General features: G+C 44.3%; 1 protein-coding gene across 2 annotated transcripts in view; it reads right to left on the minus strand.

The window, feature by feature from the left end:
* Nucleotides 1-295: 295 nt before the first annotated feature.
* Nucleotides 296-19,678, minus strand: part of kif26ab (kinesin family member 26Ab) — a 66,090-nt gene continuing 46,707 nt past the window's right edge. The window contains exons 1-13 of one of the 2 annotated variants that reach the window (XM_005724020.1): nucleotides 18,630-19,484; nucleotides 15,737-15,920; nucleotides 12,940-13,152; nucleotides 11,830-11,923; nucleotides 10,939-11,201; nucleotides 9,882-10,065; nucleotides 8,990-9,149; nucleotides 8,506-8,668; nucleotides 4,432-7,681; nucleotides 3,679-3,872; nucleotides 2,810-2,833; nucleotides 2,429-2,579; nucleotides 296-2,342 (exon numbers count right to left, since the gene is read on the minus strand). In XM_005724020.1, the coding sequence (XP_005724077.1) occupies nucleotides 2,161-2,342; nucleotides 2,429-2,579; nucleotides 2,810-2,833; nucleotides 3,679-3,872; nucleotides 4,432-7,681; nucleotides 8,506-8,668; nucleotides 8,990-9,149; nucleotides 9,882-10,065; nucleotides 10,939-11,201; nucleotides 11,830-11,923; nucleotides 12,940-13,152; nucleotides 15,737-15,920; nucleotides 18,630-18,646 (5,079 nt within the window). In that variant the 5' untranslated portion in view covers nucleotides 18,647-19,484 and the 3' untranslated portion in view covers nucleotides 296-2,160. Of the gene's footprint in view, nucleotides 2,343-2,428; nucleotides 2,580-2,809; nucleotides 2,834-3,678; nucleotides 3,873-4,431; nucleotides 7,682-8,505; nucleotides 8,669-8,989; nucleotides 9,150-9,881; nucleotides 10,066-10,938; nucleotides 11,202-11,829; nucleotides 11,924-12,939; nucleotides 13,153-15,736; nucleotides 15,921-18,629; nucleotides 19,485-19,678 lie in introns of those variants that run through there. The other variant, XM_005724019.1, reaches the window with a different exon arrangement.

Raw genomic sequence — 19,678 nt, forward strand, 5'->3', positions numbered from 1 at the left:
CGGAAACGGGCTTCCATACCATAGAGTAACAACTTGCTCATTCACTAAAGCACTTTTTTCTACACGCATTCATTTTAAAAGAGAAGATGCTGAATAAACAAACATAAAACAAAAGGGAAAGTGTGCCATGTCTAGTTTTGTAATCCTGTGGCAAAGGTTTCTCCTGGTTAGTTGCTGTTTTAAGCTACCACTGTAGTAAAGGTATTTATTTGGAATTTTGTGAAAATAATTGTAGAATAAATAGTATTAAACACATGAAAGGGTGAAAAAAGTCAACTCCGAATCATCGGTAGGAAGGAACATTTTATTCACAAGTACTGTAAAAGTAAAACACAAGCTGCCATATTGTACATTTATACACAGGGTCTGAAAATCCTATACAAAAAGAAAGGTATTAGAAAATATGGGTTTTGATATGAAATATGACCTTACATATAATAATTTCTTGGAAAAAAGGTCTTGGTTTGGTAATAGTTCTTTAATTCATGAGCATAACCCCACATTAGTGAACACACAGAAATTATTGTAAAAAATTAGAATGGTAAAAAATGGAGTAGAAATCATTCTTAAAAGTGATTAAAAATCTCATGCAGCATCTTCAGAGAGGGCCTGAGATAGTCCATCTTTGTAAAACAAAGAAAACAAAGTCGTATTTGTCATAGATATAGAAGTCAAACACAGCAAGATACGTCAAAGCCAGTCTGTTTTTCTCAACAATCATTTTCACCAATCATCTTTTTTGTCTCCGTGTCAGCTGTTTGATTCATAAGCACATTCTGGCAGCCATGAAGAGCTGATGCCATGATTGATTTTGCTAAATAATGCCGCAATCTTTTGCTTTTCACTGTATCGTTTCATGGAGAAATTCTAGAGTCTTCGTTTGAGACATTAGATCAACGTCAATAATTAGTAGATTAGTAGAGTAGGGACAAAAGAGAACAAACTAGGTGGTTGCCCTTACTCGGTAATGAGGTTCTTATTGTAGTTGCAGTAAATGTATTGGAATGCATAGAGCTGAGGCTTGGTAGCACTTAAAAAAGAAGTAGTGTCTAACAGACTGGCTGACTTGTGCTCATCAGTGCTCCTTTTTATTTTACAGTATATAAAAAGCCCCCAGTCAAAGCCCATTTAGAGAAATAGTGGGCTCACTGATGGGCACCGGTAGAAGTGTAACCAGTCATCATATGATCATTGTAGGTGAGTGGAGGGAAGGTTACGTTGCATGACCACATACTGAGGCACCAGAAAGAATGGCTGAATCAAGAACAATCACTTATCGTCCATCACAGTGCCCCTCTGATTGATATGTTTTGGCTTAAACTTTTATTTTAGTGAGATAAACACAGGCAAGCACAGTTTGAATAAACTCTCCTTCCCACAACAAAACTGCTGCTCTACCTAAGTGCATCCACTGAGACCCATTTTGAACAAGGCAACTGGAGGAGAAAAAAAAACATTCACTCTACCCTGCAAGCAGCTTTCACAGGACAGCTGGCAGGAGATGAGTGATGACAGCAAATACAGTCCTTGATGAAATAACATAGTCCAGTTTGAAAATTTAGAAAACTACAGAACCAGAGAGTTAACATAAGGCGCAGGAGGCTGAATGATCATGGATAAAATGCTGACTGAGGTTTGAAACAAGAGAAAAGGCAGTCTGGGAGAGCAATAACATTAGCTTATTGCTTTTTTCTTTTTTCTTTATTTTTCCCCATAAAAAGGACATTTGTACACATCACATATTCATTTAATACACTATACAATGGAATATAAAATATTTTTCTTAAAAGCAATATGTTCAGGGAGTAGGTACGCTTAAGATACCTGCGCCATAGGAAAAATAACGACTCGAAACAAAACAATAAAAAAGGCACTTCCAGGTGTTGTTCATTGACTCTTGAGTAGGTGATGGCCACTGCTTTGCCATAGAGGCAACAGCGTTTGTGCTCATGTGTCATTCCTCTGCCGTGTCCTGGTAATGAGGCACTGTAGCTAGGTGGTCAAGATTTCCTCTGTTTACATGTTAAGATCCACTCTCATCTCACTTCCGTCTTTTGCTCTTCTTCCCAGGGACTTCTACACACTGACTGCTACATTTCATCGTTCTTTTTCTTCTCACTTCCATTTCCTTTCCTTTCCCGCTCCTACTTACTTTTGTCCTCAGACTTCGACTTCACGTAGCCCCTCCTGAGTGCCAGGTGTTGACATGCTGATGTCAAAGCACGTCACCATCATGACACGGGCCTTGCACAGGTTGACGCAGAACTCCAGCTCCTCTGTGGCCTGTGTCAAGGCCTCCAGATACTCTGGAGATTCTTTATCCAAATTCTGGTCCACCTCAACTGTTGGAATGAGGAAAGCAGGATTTAGTTACATTGTCTGCTACCAAAGTTTATTTGTCATCTTACTCTCAAAGGAAGTGACTTACACTCTCCTATCCACTTGCTGGGGTCCATCATCAGTCGGGCCTTCGTGTCTTCCAGCTCCTCCAATAACACTTGATGCTTTGCCCTCACTTCCTTCACTTGCTGTTGCCTTCTCTCAAGCATCTTCAGCTTACTGTTAAAATACAGCAGGCCCTGAGGGGAAAAAGACAGATTATACTGATTTAAGTAACTATCAAAAATGCAGTTAAAAAGTTCAAAAGGTTGCATTGCATTAAAAAGGGAAGCTATCAGTAAACTTCATTGATAAACGTGAAATAAAGTCAAACAGATAATATACTGCTTGTATGTCACATTTGGCTCGCTGGTAATACAGTCTGTGCTGCTTTTAATTAAACATCAGTTTCTCTGAAAAACGAGCTCACCTTGTCAACGTCTTGGAATGGTTGCTGAACACGGGATTGGAAAAAAACCAATAAAACAAGTTAGTGTGTTGGACAAGACAGAGTGTTATATATTAAAACATTCTGTTTGCAATGGATTTTAACTGGAATTTTGTAATAGGTGCAAAAAACAGTAAAAGAACTAAATTGACATTGATGATGAGGAGAAAAGTAAATCAGACCACCTCCTGTCATTGATTTCATATGTATACGTTTAAAAATATCCCCCTCCAGCTGCACTTCATGGAAACAGTTAATGACCCAGGAGGAGTCAGCAATGCAGACTGCTCAGTGATGACTGCTGTCATTGAGCTGATTTGGGTCGGTGTCAGGTGTCCTCGCAATCATCGCACATTCTCTGACCAATCTTTTCACCGCAGTCTTCTTTTTCATTTTTACACCCCACCGTATCACCATCACATTCAGCAGTGAGGCGAGTAATCAGTCATACTCAGACCAATTAACCCTCATTGGTAATTGCCTACTGAACTCTTGACATTCCCAAGGAGTGCTGCCAAAATACCAAGCACTGGGAATCTGGAGACGCAGACATTTTAACTCCAGGATTTGCCACAGAGCTGGCTGAAGGTCAGACGTCTGGGACATATTATTCCTGTCCTGTTCTTTAAAAAGAAGCTGGGGAGAAGGGAGCTAAGAAATTCCCACACTGCAAGTCAGTGTGATTGTATCTTAATGTATGGCATTGATGTTGCAGATGCAAAATGCTGCTAAGGCTTAGCAAGTGGGATTTACACGGCATCAACCCAGACTTCACTTTACCCAAAACAGGGTTCAGAAAGATGAACCACTAAACCAGCAAAACAAGCCAGCTGTGACCTGTGTCTGCTCACCTCTGCGGTTTCCTCCTGACGGCGCCTTTGGAGCCGTTCCACATCGTCGATCTCATACACCTTGATCTCAAAGGGTTCCTTCAGTGGTCCAGACATAGGAGGCAAGTCCACCCACTGACCTGCTGTGCTCACCTTCTTCCCCAGAGATGCTGTGTCTGGCAAGGGTGCTGGGATTAGCCGTCTTCTTTGGAAGCCTAAAGCACCAGGCAGACAGGCACCAATTAGATTGCTAACATACAACAGCAGCATTTGCTAGGATCTATAGAAAAATATATATAAATCCCACTCTGAGATATAAAGTGATGCAAGGCTTTACAGTGGTTGGTTGAGCTGTGGCGACTGCATACTTATAAGAGTTTCATGAGATATGTGGATTCAAAAGGTTGGTTTATCCTACATGAATTGAAACAGTTATACACGAGACAATGGCCTACATAAAAATCCCCATGTTCAACTCTTATTTGATCAATACACACATCAAAGATGCCTTGTCTGAAACATTCATTAACGTTTTTCGCATTTACTCTACGTATGAATTATGCATGCTGCTGATTCAGAAGGAAACAAAATCCGATGAAATGCCCATTTGTGGTTGTAATAACAATGGATCCACAAATTTATGGTTGATTTCCTCTGAGACAGCACATATTTATTACTCGGGTGTGTGCCACGAAATGTATATCACAATATTTGTGAATATTACCCATTCCTAGATTACTTGCAAAACCCCGAAATCCCAAATTAGTTTCTCACCGTTTGCTCTCTTCTTGGGATACTTGGAGCTCTTTGCTCTCCCTGAAGATGAGAAGCCGCTCTCGCTCATAGAGTCGTGGGCAGAGGAAGCGCTGCCTGTGGCTTCACTGTCACGGATCATGCTTTCATATCCGCTGCTGCCACCGCTGTGGTAGAACAGAGCTGTGCGTCCCATCGCCGGAGGTAGCTCCCCGCTCAACACGCTGCTGTTGTCACTGCCGTGGCCACTGCTGTAGCGCTGAGGCCGCCTGGGTGCTGTGATTTTACTGTATGGAGAAGGCAGCATGGCTACTGGGGATTTGTCATCACTCACATTCACCCCGCTGTCATTCCCACTGTCTGAGTCTGCTGAAGCTTTCACGTGTTTTCCTGATATGTTGCCTGTTGCCAGTTCACTCACACGGCTATTTGCAGCTCTAATGGCCTGCTTTGTGCCCATGATAGTGCCTCTTCCAGGCTTGCTGGTGACTGCAGCGGTGGTCCGAGGAGCCGATGTCCGTCCAGAAGGAGGGAGGTTGGCATTAGTGTTTCTGGTAGATGGGGCGGCCAAAGACTTTGTGGATGAGCTTAAGCCCTTGGAGCTGTTGGCTGATAGTGAACGTGCCTTAGAACCATTAACAGCTCCCAATGACCTAGGATTTACAGAAGCTTTTACCTGTCCAGGTTTGCTGACATTTCCTCCACTTGGGGAGGATGGACAGGAAGCAATAGGAGCGCTGGATGAATTGGGAATACCGAATCGCGAAATGGACTTGCTTGATTTGCTACTACTGCTGCCAAGACTTGCCCCGCTGTTCTCTCTACTAAGCGCAGCTCTGGAACCTGATAAGGACAGACTTTCACACCTTTCCAGTGATATCTGACTGCCATAGTGCTGCCCAGCCTCTCCTCTAGGCCCTTTGGCCTTCAAACTGGAGGTAACTTTGGCCGTGTTGAGGCTGGAGGTTTTGAAACCGTCTACTCTGTGGCATACCTCAAGCTCATCTTCTGATACAGCCGCCCTCGCTCCATAGGTCCTTCCTGCCTCCCCATATGCTGTCTTTAAGGCACTTTGGGGCAGCAGTGTCTTCGTTTTATGGTCAAGACTGGATTTTCTCACTGGAGGAGGAGGAGGCATGGTGCAGTCGGGTTTAGCGGAATTGCTCGCTTTCTGTGAGTTGGCCTTGTTTTTCCCCAGAGAGGAAAATTTAAGGCTTGTGGCAGATGCAACAATATCTTGGCTTCCCTTGTAGTCCGTGGTGGAATGAATGACGGGCACTGTTCCCAGGGTGGTGGCACCTCGTCTCAGCTGAGGCATTTTGCTGGGTGGATTCCTGCTGGCTGATTTCTCACAGCCATCAACCACCCTTTGGGCTGAGGTAGACCCCTGCACATTGGGAGAGCGAGGTACACTGTTGGTGTTGCTGGACGTTTTGCTGGAAGGGATGCCACTGGGGGGATTTCTGAGAAATTTGCTGGTATTGCTGGAGTCAGAAAATTGAGGTTCAGAGTGGTTGTCAATGCACTTCCAAGGATCTTCCTGTTTAACCTCTTGCCTTAGTGGCTCTCTACTGCTGCTGCTACTGCTGCTGCTATGAGAGATAGATGAGGTAGGTTTAATCTTCCTGGGAAGACTGGAGTGGACTATAGTTGGGCCCTGTGGGGAGGAGCTAAGCGAGTGAGCTTTAGTTATTTTAGATGTAAATTTTAGGGAGCCTTTTGCTGATTCTGGTGATGGGGGGCACTTTGTCAGTGACTGCTTGCTTGAGGCGGCGCTATCACTGTCTAGTTCAGAAAAACTAAATCCGCTGTCATTTAGGGAGTTCTTGGCATTTCTAGGCGAGGAGACACAATTAAACATATCCAGGGAGTCAAAGTAAACGGTGACCTCTGGGCCCATGTGTTTGGCCTGTGGAAGGAAGACGTCTGTGGAATGAGCCCCTTCGCTTTCCAAGGTGCAGACACTAACCTCACTCAGCCAAGAACTGATAGATGAACCTCTGCTGTCTATACACGCCATTCCTCCCTCCTGAGGGGCTGTGACCACTGAAATGTTCACCTCTGACCCTCCAGCGGCTGATGTGTAGGCATCGAATTCATCATTGATGCTACTGATGATGCTGACAGGTCGAGAACCAGAGGCCAGGGCCTGAAGAGAGCAGTCACTGTTAAAGCTAATAATGCTTGATGGCCGGCCTTCATCTACTATACTGCCTATAGATAGCTCCTCCACCACAGTGAACACCAGCTCATCCTCTCCGTTCAGCTCCACAGGCTGCTGCAGGGTGACGGTCGCTCTAAGGATGTCCCGGTCCAGACATCTTTCCCTCAACGTCGAGCGTACCTGGCACACCTCCACCGGAGCTCTAAGTAAAGGCGAAGTGCACGGATCCCTTCTTTTCGCAGCTTGGTGACTCATTCCAACAGGTGGCATTCTGGTGCTTGATCTTTCCTCATTGTCAGTATTTTCTCTCTGCTGTGAAGGAGGCGGGGCTGGCTTTGGCAAGGATTTCTTGCTGGAGTAAATCTTCTCTCTCACCACAGGTTCAGTAGGTGGGGCAGCGGCAGGTGCCAGTTTGTTTGCACTAACCTTGTTTTCTGAAACCAAGGCCTTCTCACCATCAGCCCTGGTCCTGCAAACATTTTGAACACTCTCTGATGGTACCCTTTCCACAGGCATGCATTGCCTCTTGGCACTGTCAACTTTAGATTTGGCACTGGGACTGCAAGATGGCTGCGGGGGGACCGATTTAGGAGATTGTTTGGGTGAGATACCCTCTTGGTTGTAAGAAATATTTGCTACAGTCTTTGGTGAAACAGAGCTTTGGCTCTCTTTAGATTTGTCCATCTTGGGGCTAGCCTGGGATCGTTTTCCCTCTCCAACAAAAGCAGTAGGTTCTTCACTGCCGTCTATGCACTCAAGCCTCTCTTGCAGTTCAGCAAATGTGTTGCATTTAAAGAAATGGTCTCTGTCCAGAGGGCCCTCTTTTGCAGACCTCTTCTTGTTCAGAGAAGGGATAATTGGAACAAAGGCAGGTGGGCCTTCATTGTCACTAAGCTCCCTGTCTGAGATTGCAGTTCCCCCAGGGCCCACATAAATAACAGTATCACAAGACTGCTCACTACTAGAGGAGTATTCTGGGTCACTGAGCAAACAGGGCAGGTCTGGGTCCAGGGCTACTGTCCGAGGGTGAAAAGGCCTGAGGTGGGGGGGCCTCCGGATCCTCCCTTCCTCACACGAGCTTTCACCTCCAGATGAACTAGATGCATACTGCAAAACCAAGTTAGAACAGAGTAGAGATCTGTAAATGATCTCACAAAATGATAAAAGGAAAATTAACATAATAGACTTTGCAATTTACAAAATCACTTTAATTCTTATAATTTAGAGCAGATTCATATCTTACTACTTTGCAGCAAAATCCATTTCAGAGCATATTTTAATTCCTATAATATTACCGGTCAATATTTATCTAGAGGTTAAAAGTGCACATCAATAGCCCCACAGAAACTAATGTCAATAATGCAAATTGTTGTCTGCGGCCTGCATCATAATCATAATGGGGACTAAATAAATACATGCTGTCATTTCACCTAATTATCTGGAGCATATATTTCCCTAATCTAAGGGAATACATCACACACTTCCTTAGGCGGTGGTATTGATTACATGATTATGTGCTGAGGAGCTGAGAGAAACTAGCTCTGACTTACTGCACTAATAATATTTCATTTGTGGGAGCATTAACACATTCATTTGCGAAATAGCTCCAAAATTACACGAGGAAGACAAATTTAAGGACTTTAATAATGCTGTGATTTATGATGAAGGTAATTAAAGTTACGCATGCACATTAGGAATGTAATTGCTACAATAGCAACACTTAATGATGAAATAATGTTTAATAATAACGATTACTCTTCATTTATCATTTATAAACAATGAGCAACATTAAATGGAGCTTTATTAAGATTTATAAGGATTATAATAAGTTCTTAAATTATACAAATGCATCGTTAGTGGTGTCACTGGAATTTCATATTGCTTGTTCATCGGTTTATCAGTGTGTTACTGCACATGTTTACACGGCGTACCTTAGATTTCTTCTTTCTCATTCGGTGGATCCGGGATGCCAGCTGGATAGTGGTGAGCGAGTCAGCATAGTTGGCTGGGGAATCTGAGATGTGGGCAATCATAGTTGTTCTGCAGTTGATGTTGCCAAGGGACTCCCTCAGCAGCATTGTCAGTTTGCTGTCTCTACAGGGAGCATTTACATTGTTATTAGCAAACAGCCCAGTAACATTTTTACTGGGGCAGGCACGTTAAATCCTCCGAGCTGAAAAACACTCCCAAATGACAAGTCATTAATCTTTTCATACTTGAGTAACTACAATATAATCTTGTGCAACCCCAGTGAAAGCTGTTGTGCAGCTAACTAAACAAACTGAACAGTCGTACAGAAAAACCTGCAAGGTTGACAACACATGCGGTGACTTGCCTGAAACAATTAACATATAGATACAGTTTCTTGGAAGCTAAAACGCAGCCGACTCTAAAACCTCATGTTGGTGTTCTCACCTGTAGGGTACATGCTTCGCTCCATTTGTTAAAGCCATTATGACGTTTCCCAGTGCATTCAGGGAAAGACACAAGCCTCCTCCTCCATCTCTGCTTTTACTCAGGACCTTTTCGCAGCTCCCCAAGTCAATAAGGTGCAGCCTGCTTCGTCCACCCGACACTGCCAACGGCAGAAGAAGAACCAGGTGAGCAAAACAGACACTCCCTATGTCGAGTAAGTTGCCTCTACAAAGTGCCCTGATGACAGGAGTGGCATAGCTGTGTTTGAGCTGTCTGGATTATTTATGAGTAAGACTGCAGCCAGACTGCTAAACCTCCACCAGATGTGTAACTCATGGCAACAAGGAGTCTCCTTTGGTGAGACACGTAAAACGAGAGAATCTACTGACAATTAGAAACACAGTCCCCCATCGAATAATTTAAAAATGCAGACAGGGCGAATGCCAGCGTCTGTCCTTGTAAATCACAGAGCTACACATTATCCTGTTGGTGATTGATGTTGTTCATAAACCAGCAGGCTTTACTTACTCTTAACCACAATGTATTACAAGCATGCAAATACATTTCTGTTTTGCAGAGACCAGAATGAATTCATCAAACGCAAAAAAGAGCCTGCGATTTTCCATTAAAAGCTAAAGTGCGATCAAATCCACTTAGCCATCTAAAGAGCTTATGTTTAAAAAAAAAAACCAACAACAATTAGTGATAACTAAATGGAGGCGCCTTTTAATCTAGATTATCTTGTATTTTAGTACTTTTTAGAGCAAGTGTGGACTTCATTCACTAATCTGGCTGCTTGCGCATGGTTCACTCTATAATTTTCTACTATAAATTTGAAGGGACAACTTTCTGGTCCTATGCTGCAGGGCAGTAGTAATGCAATAATACTAACTTCCCCCTTTTCCAGTCTTCTCCATGCGGTACTGGTAAATGTGCAGTGTGAACAGCATGTGGGAGTTCCGTCGCTCGTCCTCATCAACATTCGGTCTGCTGGTGCTCCGGGCAGCGATGGCTGCATCCAAGAAGAAGGCGGCTTTCTCAGCAGTTGGGGCACGAAGCTCACTCTGGTTTTGAAGCTGAAGGGCGAAAAGGAAAACCAGAGAATAAGGTCAGGGTATCCGAAAAAGGACTGATGTTTAGAAGAAAGAGAGACAGAGAGAAACGAGAAAGAGAAGGTAACCAGTTAATTGGACTCTGCCACACATTTCTTGCCCATTAGATTGGGTCTCAGGGGCTATTAAAACAGCAGATATGCACACAGTGGGAGGAGGATTAGGAGAGGTAATAGTGGAGCAGGAGGCAGGGGCTCTTCACCTCAACATGATGTGATGATGGCAGTGGTGGGATACAGAAGGAAAGGAAGGAGGAGGCAGAAGAGAGAAGGCACACATAGCTGCTGAAGGAAAGCGCAAGAGGGAGATTCATAGTACTGCACACCCTTTGAAGTTAGAGTCCATGCATATCCCCCAAAAACAACATCTGACAGCAACACCTGTGAGAGCCTTCAAACATACAGTCACAACCCCCCTCTGCTATTCCCACTCCCACCACACACACACACACACACACACACACACACCCAGTAATACTTCTATGGCATTATAGAGGGCTGACACTAATACATCAGTAATAGATGCTGACGGATGCTGACAGAAGAGTCAATACAAAGGTAAGAAGAAAGCCATCAATACCACAGAAGGGTTGGGTAGAAAATATAAAGCAAGGGTTTTAAGAGCAGGTAGGGTAGGAAGTCACGGGAGATAAAAACACACACACATATATATACACACATTGCACTCGAAGAACTTTAAACATCTTTGAGGGGAAAAAAGAGCTAGAGCCTAGACAGTAAAAGATCAATACTCAGTCAGACTAATATTTTATAACCCACAGAGAGAATGAAAGGATCAGTGAACAAAGAAAAAGTGGAGAGATGGAACACTTCTCACCTGAGTGCCACAGATGGGATCCTCTCTCAGGTGGATTCCCGGGGATTGGCCTTCCTGCAGGCTGCCGGACGACACCTCAGACAGCAAGTCCTTTAGCTCCTCATCTTTTCCAAAGATTTCCACTGCAGACACGCGGACTGAGAAGCGCGTGCCCGTCTTCTCCTTGCGCTCGTTGATGAGCTTGAAGAGCCAAGAAATGGCACAGGGCACAATGCCTAGGCTTTGAGTGGAGCTGTCTTTGCCAATCATGGTGTATGTCTTGCCTGAGGATGTAAGAAAGGAGGGGGGGATAAAAATATTGCCTTGTGTGTGGAAGCCGGCTGCACTCACTATATGTTCAAAATAAAATTGCTTCTTTTATCAACCTGTCTGAAATAGGCCTGAAGTTCACAAAGAAATAGGCACTGGCATTGGATATTTTCTGAAGGGTTATTCTGCTAAACAAATGGTGCTGAAAAAAAATTAATAATGGCAGATGTGAAGGATTTGAGGTAATATTCGGAAAGGCAAAAATAAAATAATAACTTTTTTCCTTTAAATCAAATGCTAATCCAAGGACCTGTTCCAGACACAGCCATTCTGCACAGAATTACAGAAACTGGAAACAGCTGCATGAGAAAAGCAGGCCCTTCAGCCTAAGAACACTGGCCAGGCCAATTACTAAGATTTTAATTACAGACTGAGCCCTGAAGCCTGAATGCAGCACTTTACCCCTCACCCCCACACCAGACTCACTATCCATTCCTTTTCCTTCAATCACCCATTCCTTGACTCACCCCAGTGCACCGCTAAGCCAATTGTGGACATCAAGTGTAGCTAACAAAGAGCAATGAGAGTTTTCTTTGGCTAACAAAGGCACTTCTCTAATCTGTTGCCAGTGGAGAAGCTTACCGAGCTTTACTTGGCCAAAGCAGAAGATGCAGCCGTCTGCACCATTCACCACAGATTGGATGACCTCAGCTACTGTCCCTGAGCACACCTCAGCCTGTGGAAAAACACAAAGAGACAGGCCCTTCACAGTCAGTTTGCAATTCGAGGAACACTGTAAAACAGGCACAGTGAGCATTTGGCATTGCTTACACCAATTCATGTTATTAGTTTCAGTATTTTTCATCACTCAAGTGCGTGTGTGTTTGTTTGTTAACGTCTGTTTCCGTGTCTTGCATGTCGAGGCAATCTGTTTCAGCAGAGGTCCTCTGGGGCAAGGCTTCAGCAGCAAAGGCCCCTTCCCATACATCACACAGCAAACAAGACCTCTAACAGCAGAACAGCTTGTTGTTACTGTTAGCCACCAGCAGTGCTGCCCCAGCAGCACAATCTAGCAGCTTGGCCTCAACTATGTAGCAGAAACATTTAGTCTTTAGCCATCAGCAGCTTACTTAATTTTAAAAAATTGCTCAAAGTAGGCAAAAAAATCTGAGGTTTTTCTGGATATCCTACACAGGTGATGACATCCTACACTCTGCTGTCATAGTTATTTAGAGTTCGCTGCACCATGGCGACATGCAAACAATACTTCAGATTACCGTACCTTGGATTTTCTGTTAATTTTGTCTTTGAGCAAAAACAGATTGAGTCATTCTCTTAAAAGATTTTGGTGTTTGTCTTAATATGAGAAGAGAGCAAATCTGATCCGCTCCTAACTCACATGTACTAAACATACTGTATATCTGACCTTTGACTTTGATCTCAGCACTTATGCCTGCTGTGTCTTCCAAATGGCTGAGGTTAGATATAGCTGTCCTATGAAAGGAGTGGTTAGATATAAGTGGAGTGGATTCAAATCATTCCGTAGAGGGCTTAAAAGCCCAGCTGTTAGGCCCATGTTGCTAAGAATGCCCCTTGACCCAAGAAAGGCATTTTTTTCTCTAAGCCTCTGGTCACACCCTGCAAGTATAAAGACGTCCCTTTGCCCTTGAGAGGCTGAATTCCCTGATAACAAATAGAAAAATAGCTCTCTTGCTCTAATACACACACACATACACAAAGACTGGCCCTTACTTGTGAAGCATCCTGGGTAAAAACAGCATCAAAGGCAAATATCTTTGGGACGGCCACAGTGGCGGATCTCCTGTGCCCTGAACTAGAGTGTGGGCTGGACGCAGGATCGTAGAGGGTCAGCTGCTTCTTCCTACTGTCTACTTTCAAGAAAGACTGAGACTCTGAGGAGTCTGCAGCCTCCAGAGACGGACAGATACGCATCATCACTTTCACCTAAAGCAACATCAAATAAGCAAAAAGAGAGAACAGCGGTGTGTTAGAAATTGAGATGGCACAAAAACACGACAAAAAGACAGACATTTTGATTATAGTGCACTAAGCGAAGAGACGGGAAAAACATATGGCAGGCATTCAGTATAAAAGTTGCAAACTGAAGGTCCTTCAGCGTTTGTGCATTAAGATCACGTTCACTTTGTCAGAGCTGATGGACACTGAAAGTTACCATGGAAACTCTCCCTGGGTCAACACATTGGCTAATGGTGTTAGTAAAAGGCAGCAAGGTGAGTATTGAAAGTCACAGCTGAAAATGTTAGAAATTGGTGTGTGTGCAGCTCCCTGCTGGGGGATTATCCCACTAGAGATTGTTTTTTCTGGACCAGGAACAGCTCACCAGCGTGGGAGTGCAGGAGCATATGCCCTCCCTGCCTGTTGTTCCACCTCCTAACTCTCCTTTTTCTCTCCTTTCCCTCTATTGCCTGCAAAACGACTGGCCGTCAAGTGACCCACCCTGCTATATTCTGAGACATATTATATTTATAAAATGAGCGTAGATTCTTAACACCTTCCCCAGGTCAACATATAGTTCTTGATGCCAACATGGTACGCTAAACATGATCGCATCTTGCATCTAAAGATGTTGATTCACTAACATGCCCATTCATGCCTTGTGGTAGGACCTCTTTTACAGACAATCTATGTCTCTAATGCATAGATGCACAGTTTGTGGTTTGTGTGGGTGTGCTTATGTGTGTCAGGCTATATGACACCTCTTTAGAAATTCTGACATCTCTATATTCCTTTACAATCTGATGGTCAGATAGCGCCACTTCTATTTCTCCAAAGGCTCTCTGGAAATATATCTGTGAATGACAGGGAACAGAAATGGCTCTTTGGATATGTTTAGCAGTCTTTAGAGTCCCTGTCAACTCCCAGAGTATTTAGTGCTGCGCCTAACATTACATCAGCTGAATTGCTTCTGTCCTACAGTATACATGACAGGGAACTCAATCCAGAGTCATTTTAAAGCTTGTTGAAAAAGTACCTAAGGTGCCTCTCAGGCACTGAAATAAAACCCTTAAAATACAACCAACTCTCTTCCCTTTTTGACATAGGGCTGCTTTGCTCAGCTCAGGACTCTCCACCATCTTCACGCCTACACAAAAGGACCATTCTTCCCTGACTCGTATATTAATATTGCACTCACAAACAATGTGGCTGGAAAACCCTTTCTTTCATTGAGTGAATTCATCTTGGATACCACAGGCCAAGTGCAAGCACTCTTTATACTCCACAGGGGACTCTTGTTGTGACTGACAAGTGCACATGTCAGTCACAACAATTAGATTTGCTATGTCATTTAAACAGGGCTTCCATATATGACAACCACATGTCTGTCCACCAGACAGAGGCTACCAAGTGAGCTAATGTCCCTGTTTTATTTACGTTGGCAGAGATCAGATAGTGGAGGCCACAGAGGATTGGCTGTAGTATTTCAGACCGTGCTAATGGCCCCTGGTTCCCTGTCCCTTGATCCCCCACAAAATCCATTAGTGAGGCTTGGCATGACTCCGTCCACTCAGCTCCTTACACCTGAACGAACTGTGTCTAGGTCAAAAGTGGAGAAGTGGAAGTGACCCACCTACACCTGATTGGAAACATTGATTGAATTCGAATGAAACAGATCCGGAGAAGCCGTGAAAGCGACTGAAAATGTTATTTCACGTGCGATTCCACAGGTGAAAGAGAGGCAGACAAACCAGGAAAGCACACGGATCTGTTTACTTTACTATAAGAAAACCTGAAAATCTGTGCAAGCAGACTTGGAACAATATCATAAAATGTCATAAATCCTGATCTCCCGTTGAAAACCAGCTGCTTAAACGGCACAGATGGATCATATACATCAGGTGTGAGCTTGAGTAGGCTTGTTAATAGCACAGGTTTTTTATGAAGTCCCCGTGTCAATGGGAGATTTACAATATGTGGCAAAATTTCAACCGTCTGGATACCTGGCAACAGAAGCGAGCACTTCCTGTCCAGGTGGGATCTAATCTTGTTAGGGGACTTCTTCTGCTTTATAAATACAGGACGCCAGCTCAGACAAACAATACCCAATAAACCACAAAGGAAGAGAGATGTGTTTATACAGCTTTGTTTAATGACTGCTCTATCGCTGGCAGCCTGACTTTCAACACTGCACACTGCACCTAAAATGGAATTAGGAGTCTTGATGCTAACGTGACCACAGATTGGTGAATTATCGTTTTTACTGTCTTTTCTGTGTTCACAGAGAGGAATGCTGGTCACACAAACTGAGTGAATTCATGACATTCCAGCAGGCTTATCTGGCTGCATCTGCATGGACTGGACCAGACAGCACGCTGCCTGCAGACCAGTCTGTCGCCACTCTGCATTCAACCCTCCAAATAGGGGTTTGTGTGTATCCATAAATGTTGGCGCACGCAGTTCTGCAGGGCAAGGCAGGAAGGGAATGGTGGCTTATGAGAGCACGTGTTGTATAGCTGTTGTGCATTAAAAGCATTCTGTCTCTGGTGCCTCTGTGTGTGTCTTTTCTCACCTTTCCCATCCCTGGATTTTCCTTCACTTTGGAAACAGCACGGAGCAGACATGGTGGGGCAGGGGGTGGCGAGACCTGCAGGATACCGCTGAAGTTGGTCGGGTAGATGGAGGGTTCTTGCAGGTTAAGCAGGGAAGGCAGGTTTTTCTTCCGCTTGGAGGAAAGATTCAGCTTCTGAGCTGCCCTGGAGGTGGGAAGGGGGAAAAAAAGCCTTGAAAGTAAAGCTATACTTAGAAAACTACCAAGCTGTAAAGTTAAGCAAATCTTTTTTCTTTCTCTCTCAGGTAATGTTTTCTTGAGGAGGTACCCTACCAAGAGGTTATTGATTTTAAATGTCTACCTTGACAAAAACCACACGCTAACACTTTAACATAAAGGTCAACAATCTGCTCTTAGTCTGCCAAAGTAAACAAAGTCAGGAGGTGAGTTACACTATGCCACCACTCCCAACCCTTCTCCACTCTAAAAATGCTTTCCCCTCAACTCCCAACTCATACTCCCATAACAAGAAGGATAATGTTTCAGCTCTCGACTTAAACTAAAAGTGGAATTCTCTTACACCTTTATGTTTTTATACAGAACAGCTCTCTAAGACAAATGGTCACCAGGTTCTCTGCTCAAAGGGACCAGACGCAGACTGTAAAGCCACAGGAAATACATGCACGTATTTTGATCAAACACAGCAAAAAAACTGTCGTGGATGTGACAGCTGAGGACTGTTGAAACACTTCCCTCTACCGCATACTTGTGTCCTTCTCTGCTAATCATTGCAGCTAAGCAATGATGACAGCATCATTTGGGTGGCTGTGACTCAGAAGATAGAGCAGATGATCTACTAATAAGAAGTTGTGGTTCAATCGCTGGCTGCATCCCAAAGTATCCTTGGGCAAGATACTGAGCACTGAGGTTCTCCTGATGTGTAATTGTTAGCTAGAAAAGCATTAGAAAAGACCCATATTGTTTTAGTATTTAGTATTATTACCTTATTGTTAGGGTTGTTTTTGTTGTGCATCTGCACTTTATTGTTGTCAATGTCTGCGCATGGGACAGTGTGAAACGTAATTTCAATTCCTTTGTATGGCAAGTACATTTGAAGAAATTGACAAATAAAGTTTTCTATTCTATTCTATTCTATTGAGACAAACCTACAGCATGTATGTATTTTGGAAGTTGTAAACAACCTCGATAATCAGATGTTAGTTTAGTGATATCTAGATAGTCACATGACAGTTCTGCTGATACCAAACAGAACCCAGTTCTGTAAGTGAATTGACCTTTTTCACAGTTTAAATTCCGCTGTCATTCTGGTCTCTTTTCAAAGTCGAAAAGATCTCCATAGAACAATCAGAAGGAGTCATTCTTTTTTGTGCAAACCTCTTCAACTTTATAGGCAACACCAATATCTCTGCCTGGCCTGCAGGGACCCCGGTCCAGGTGGTTCGAGTTTTTGCTTTGCCCTAGATCAGTTAACACACACCTCAGGCAGTAATTCAAGGTCAGTAAGGAAAGTAATACCCAAAGGTAATTCAAATGCACTCAAATGGGTTTCATTTAAGCAGTCAGATTTCAGAGAAGTACGGGGAAGACAAAGGGGCGGTTGTTAACATGAAGGGAAGTGTGGCACGGAGAATTAAGGAAGACCTGAAGTTGAGAATAGAATGTGAAAAATCTGCAGAGCAAGGTTTTTGAGGAGAGGTAGAATACATAGAGAACATGAAAAGGAGAAAAGAGGAAATCTGGAGTACAAAAAGGAACAGATCCATGTCCTGGTGAGTAGCATTTTTCTAAAAGGCCAGCCTGAGCTCATTAGCTGTGTTCTGGGCTCCTCTGGACAGGACTAGATGGGCTGCTGCCAAAAACAGAACCCACCTCTCGTCCCTATCTCCTTGTATCCTGGAGTGACAACCCACCCCGCTTCCTCTTCTCCACCCCCTCCCCTCTCCACTGTACACCCCCTGCAGTGACAGCCCAAGAGCACAATCAGCGAACACACTGCTTGCTGATGGAATAATTATTGCATCCAAGAAGACTACAGGAGAAGCCGCTCCCCGGGGAGCTGCCTATGTGTGATAGCATGCGAGACGGATCGTGTGACACGGAGTGAGATGGAATAGATGAATGCGAGATGGAGAGAAAGAAAGGGGAAACTATAGCAGAGTACACGTGGCGGCGCGAGTCTGCGAGTGTGTACGCGCATTTATGAGAGGCATCCGCAGCACATTCATTCAAGATAAATCTACCCTGTCCCTCTGTCTCTCTCTGCCTCTCTCCCTCTCTCACCCCTCACCTCAGTCTCTCTTCTCTTTGAGTTTAGACAGAAATCAAGCAGCACCCGCAGAGTAGCATAGAAAAAAAGCCACTCCACTTCATTTATAATTGTTTTGACCAGCGAGTAGCGTTCACAGCCCAAAGCTGCGATTGTAACCTTGAGCTTTAATTCATGCAACACAATGACAATCAGTGCACATGTTCATGAATGGAAGGTGAGGGATGATTATGCTAGGGCTTTGTTTTTTTCAACACAGTCACACGTACACAGGTAAACTGCTTGTCTCTCCCCACCTCTCCCTCCCACGTCCTCTCATTTCTCTCTCCTCTCCTTACACAACTATATGATCAGTCATTGGAAAAAAAGAGAGAGAGGCAGTGAAGAGAGGCTCAGATTTCTTTGCCCACAACAGCTTGTCCACCTGTTCACTCAATCTCAATGCTAATGAAGCTGTTTTCCTTCACAACTTTCTCTAAAATGCTCAAAGGAGACTCTATATGTATGAGGAAGTGAAGCCCGAAAACACTTGAACATACACTCATGCTTTATGAATTCTGTTGAATGTTAGAAAAGTGAGCCAAAGCTTCCCCCCCCCCCGACATGCACACATTGTGAGATACTTACAACTCTTTCCAATCCATTATCTAGTTTATGCTCATAGTCAAAAAACAGGCAACTGATAGAGTTCGACTTTGCTGTCCTTGTCCGTGTTGTCACTTTTCTCCATTATTTGCACATTTGCTACGCCGGCACACTCAGCAATTACACAGCGAGGTGGGGTTGCTTGCTACTCAAGGCACAGAGGTCCTTTTCGCTACGATCATCAACGTTCCACTTAATTTCACAGAGGCTTGTGAGAAGCTCGGGGGGCAGAGGGAGAGCGACGAGTGGGAGGCGTGGGCGTCATAGTAACTGAATGGAACAAGCGGCAGGTGGGGCTGGGTGGAGGTGGGCAGGCAGGATGAGTGCCCTTCAGGAAAACCAGTAGGTGCGCAGTGAAGGTGTAATCCAGAGAGTTTCTTAAGAGAAGGTGAGGACGAGGTTAGGATGAGGATGTGCACCTCCTGTGTTCATGCACTACGAAAGCATCTCTAACTCCTTGCGTGTCTCCTTCACCTGCAAAAGTTCAGACGCAGTTCAGAAACCGCAGAAACTTGGCTTGTCCTCAGTTTTACTTTTTCTTTGCATCCAATTCTTCAGTCATCCCATAGGCTGCTTTTTTCCCCTCATCCAGTTAATCCACCGTACTTGTCTGCTGTGAGTGGTTACAGATCCTTATGCCTCGGTCCTTCCCAGACGCTCTACTGCTTACAGGCAGAAGGCAGGGAAAATAATCAGCGCTCCTGGCTGGGCTGCAAGATTTCCTTGAGTAGCTGAGAATGAGAAGAATTCCTGCTCCTGTTCCACCTCTTAGTCCTTCTCCTGCAATCGGAGAAATTCTGGCAGCTGTCCTGCCGTGTCTCTCTCTATTTCTCTTTCCCTGGCTCTCTCTCTCACACACACACATCCACACACACACATGCATTCCCTCCTCTCTCCCTGCCTCCCACCTCTCCCTCTCTCTCTCCCTTTCTTTCCTCAGCCCAGCCCCTTTTCCCTCCGACTGCCAGACGAGGTGTCAGCGCTCGATTGCTGGCTGCTTGCGGCGCAATTTGCGAGTGCTCTCTTTCTCT

Source organism: Pundamilia nyererei, unplaced genomic scaffold, assembly GCF_000239375.1.
Source record: "Pundamilia nyererei isolate P.nyererei 1_Seehausen unplaced genomic scaffold, PunNye1.0 scaffold00010, whole genome shotgun sequence".
NCBI lineage: Eukaryota > Metazoa > Chordata > Actinopteri > Cichliformes > Cichlidae > Pundamilia > Pundamilia nyererei.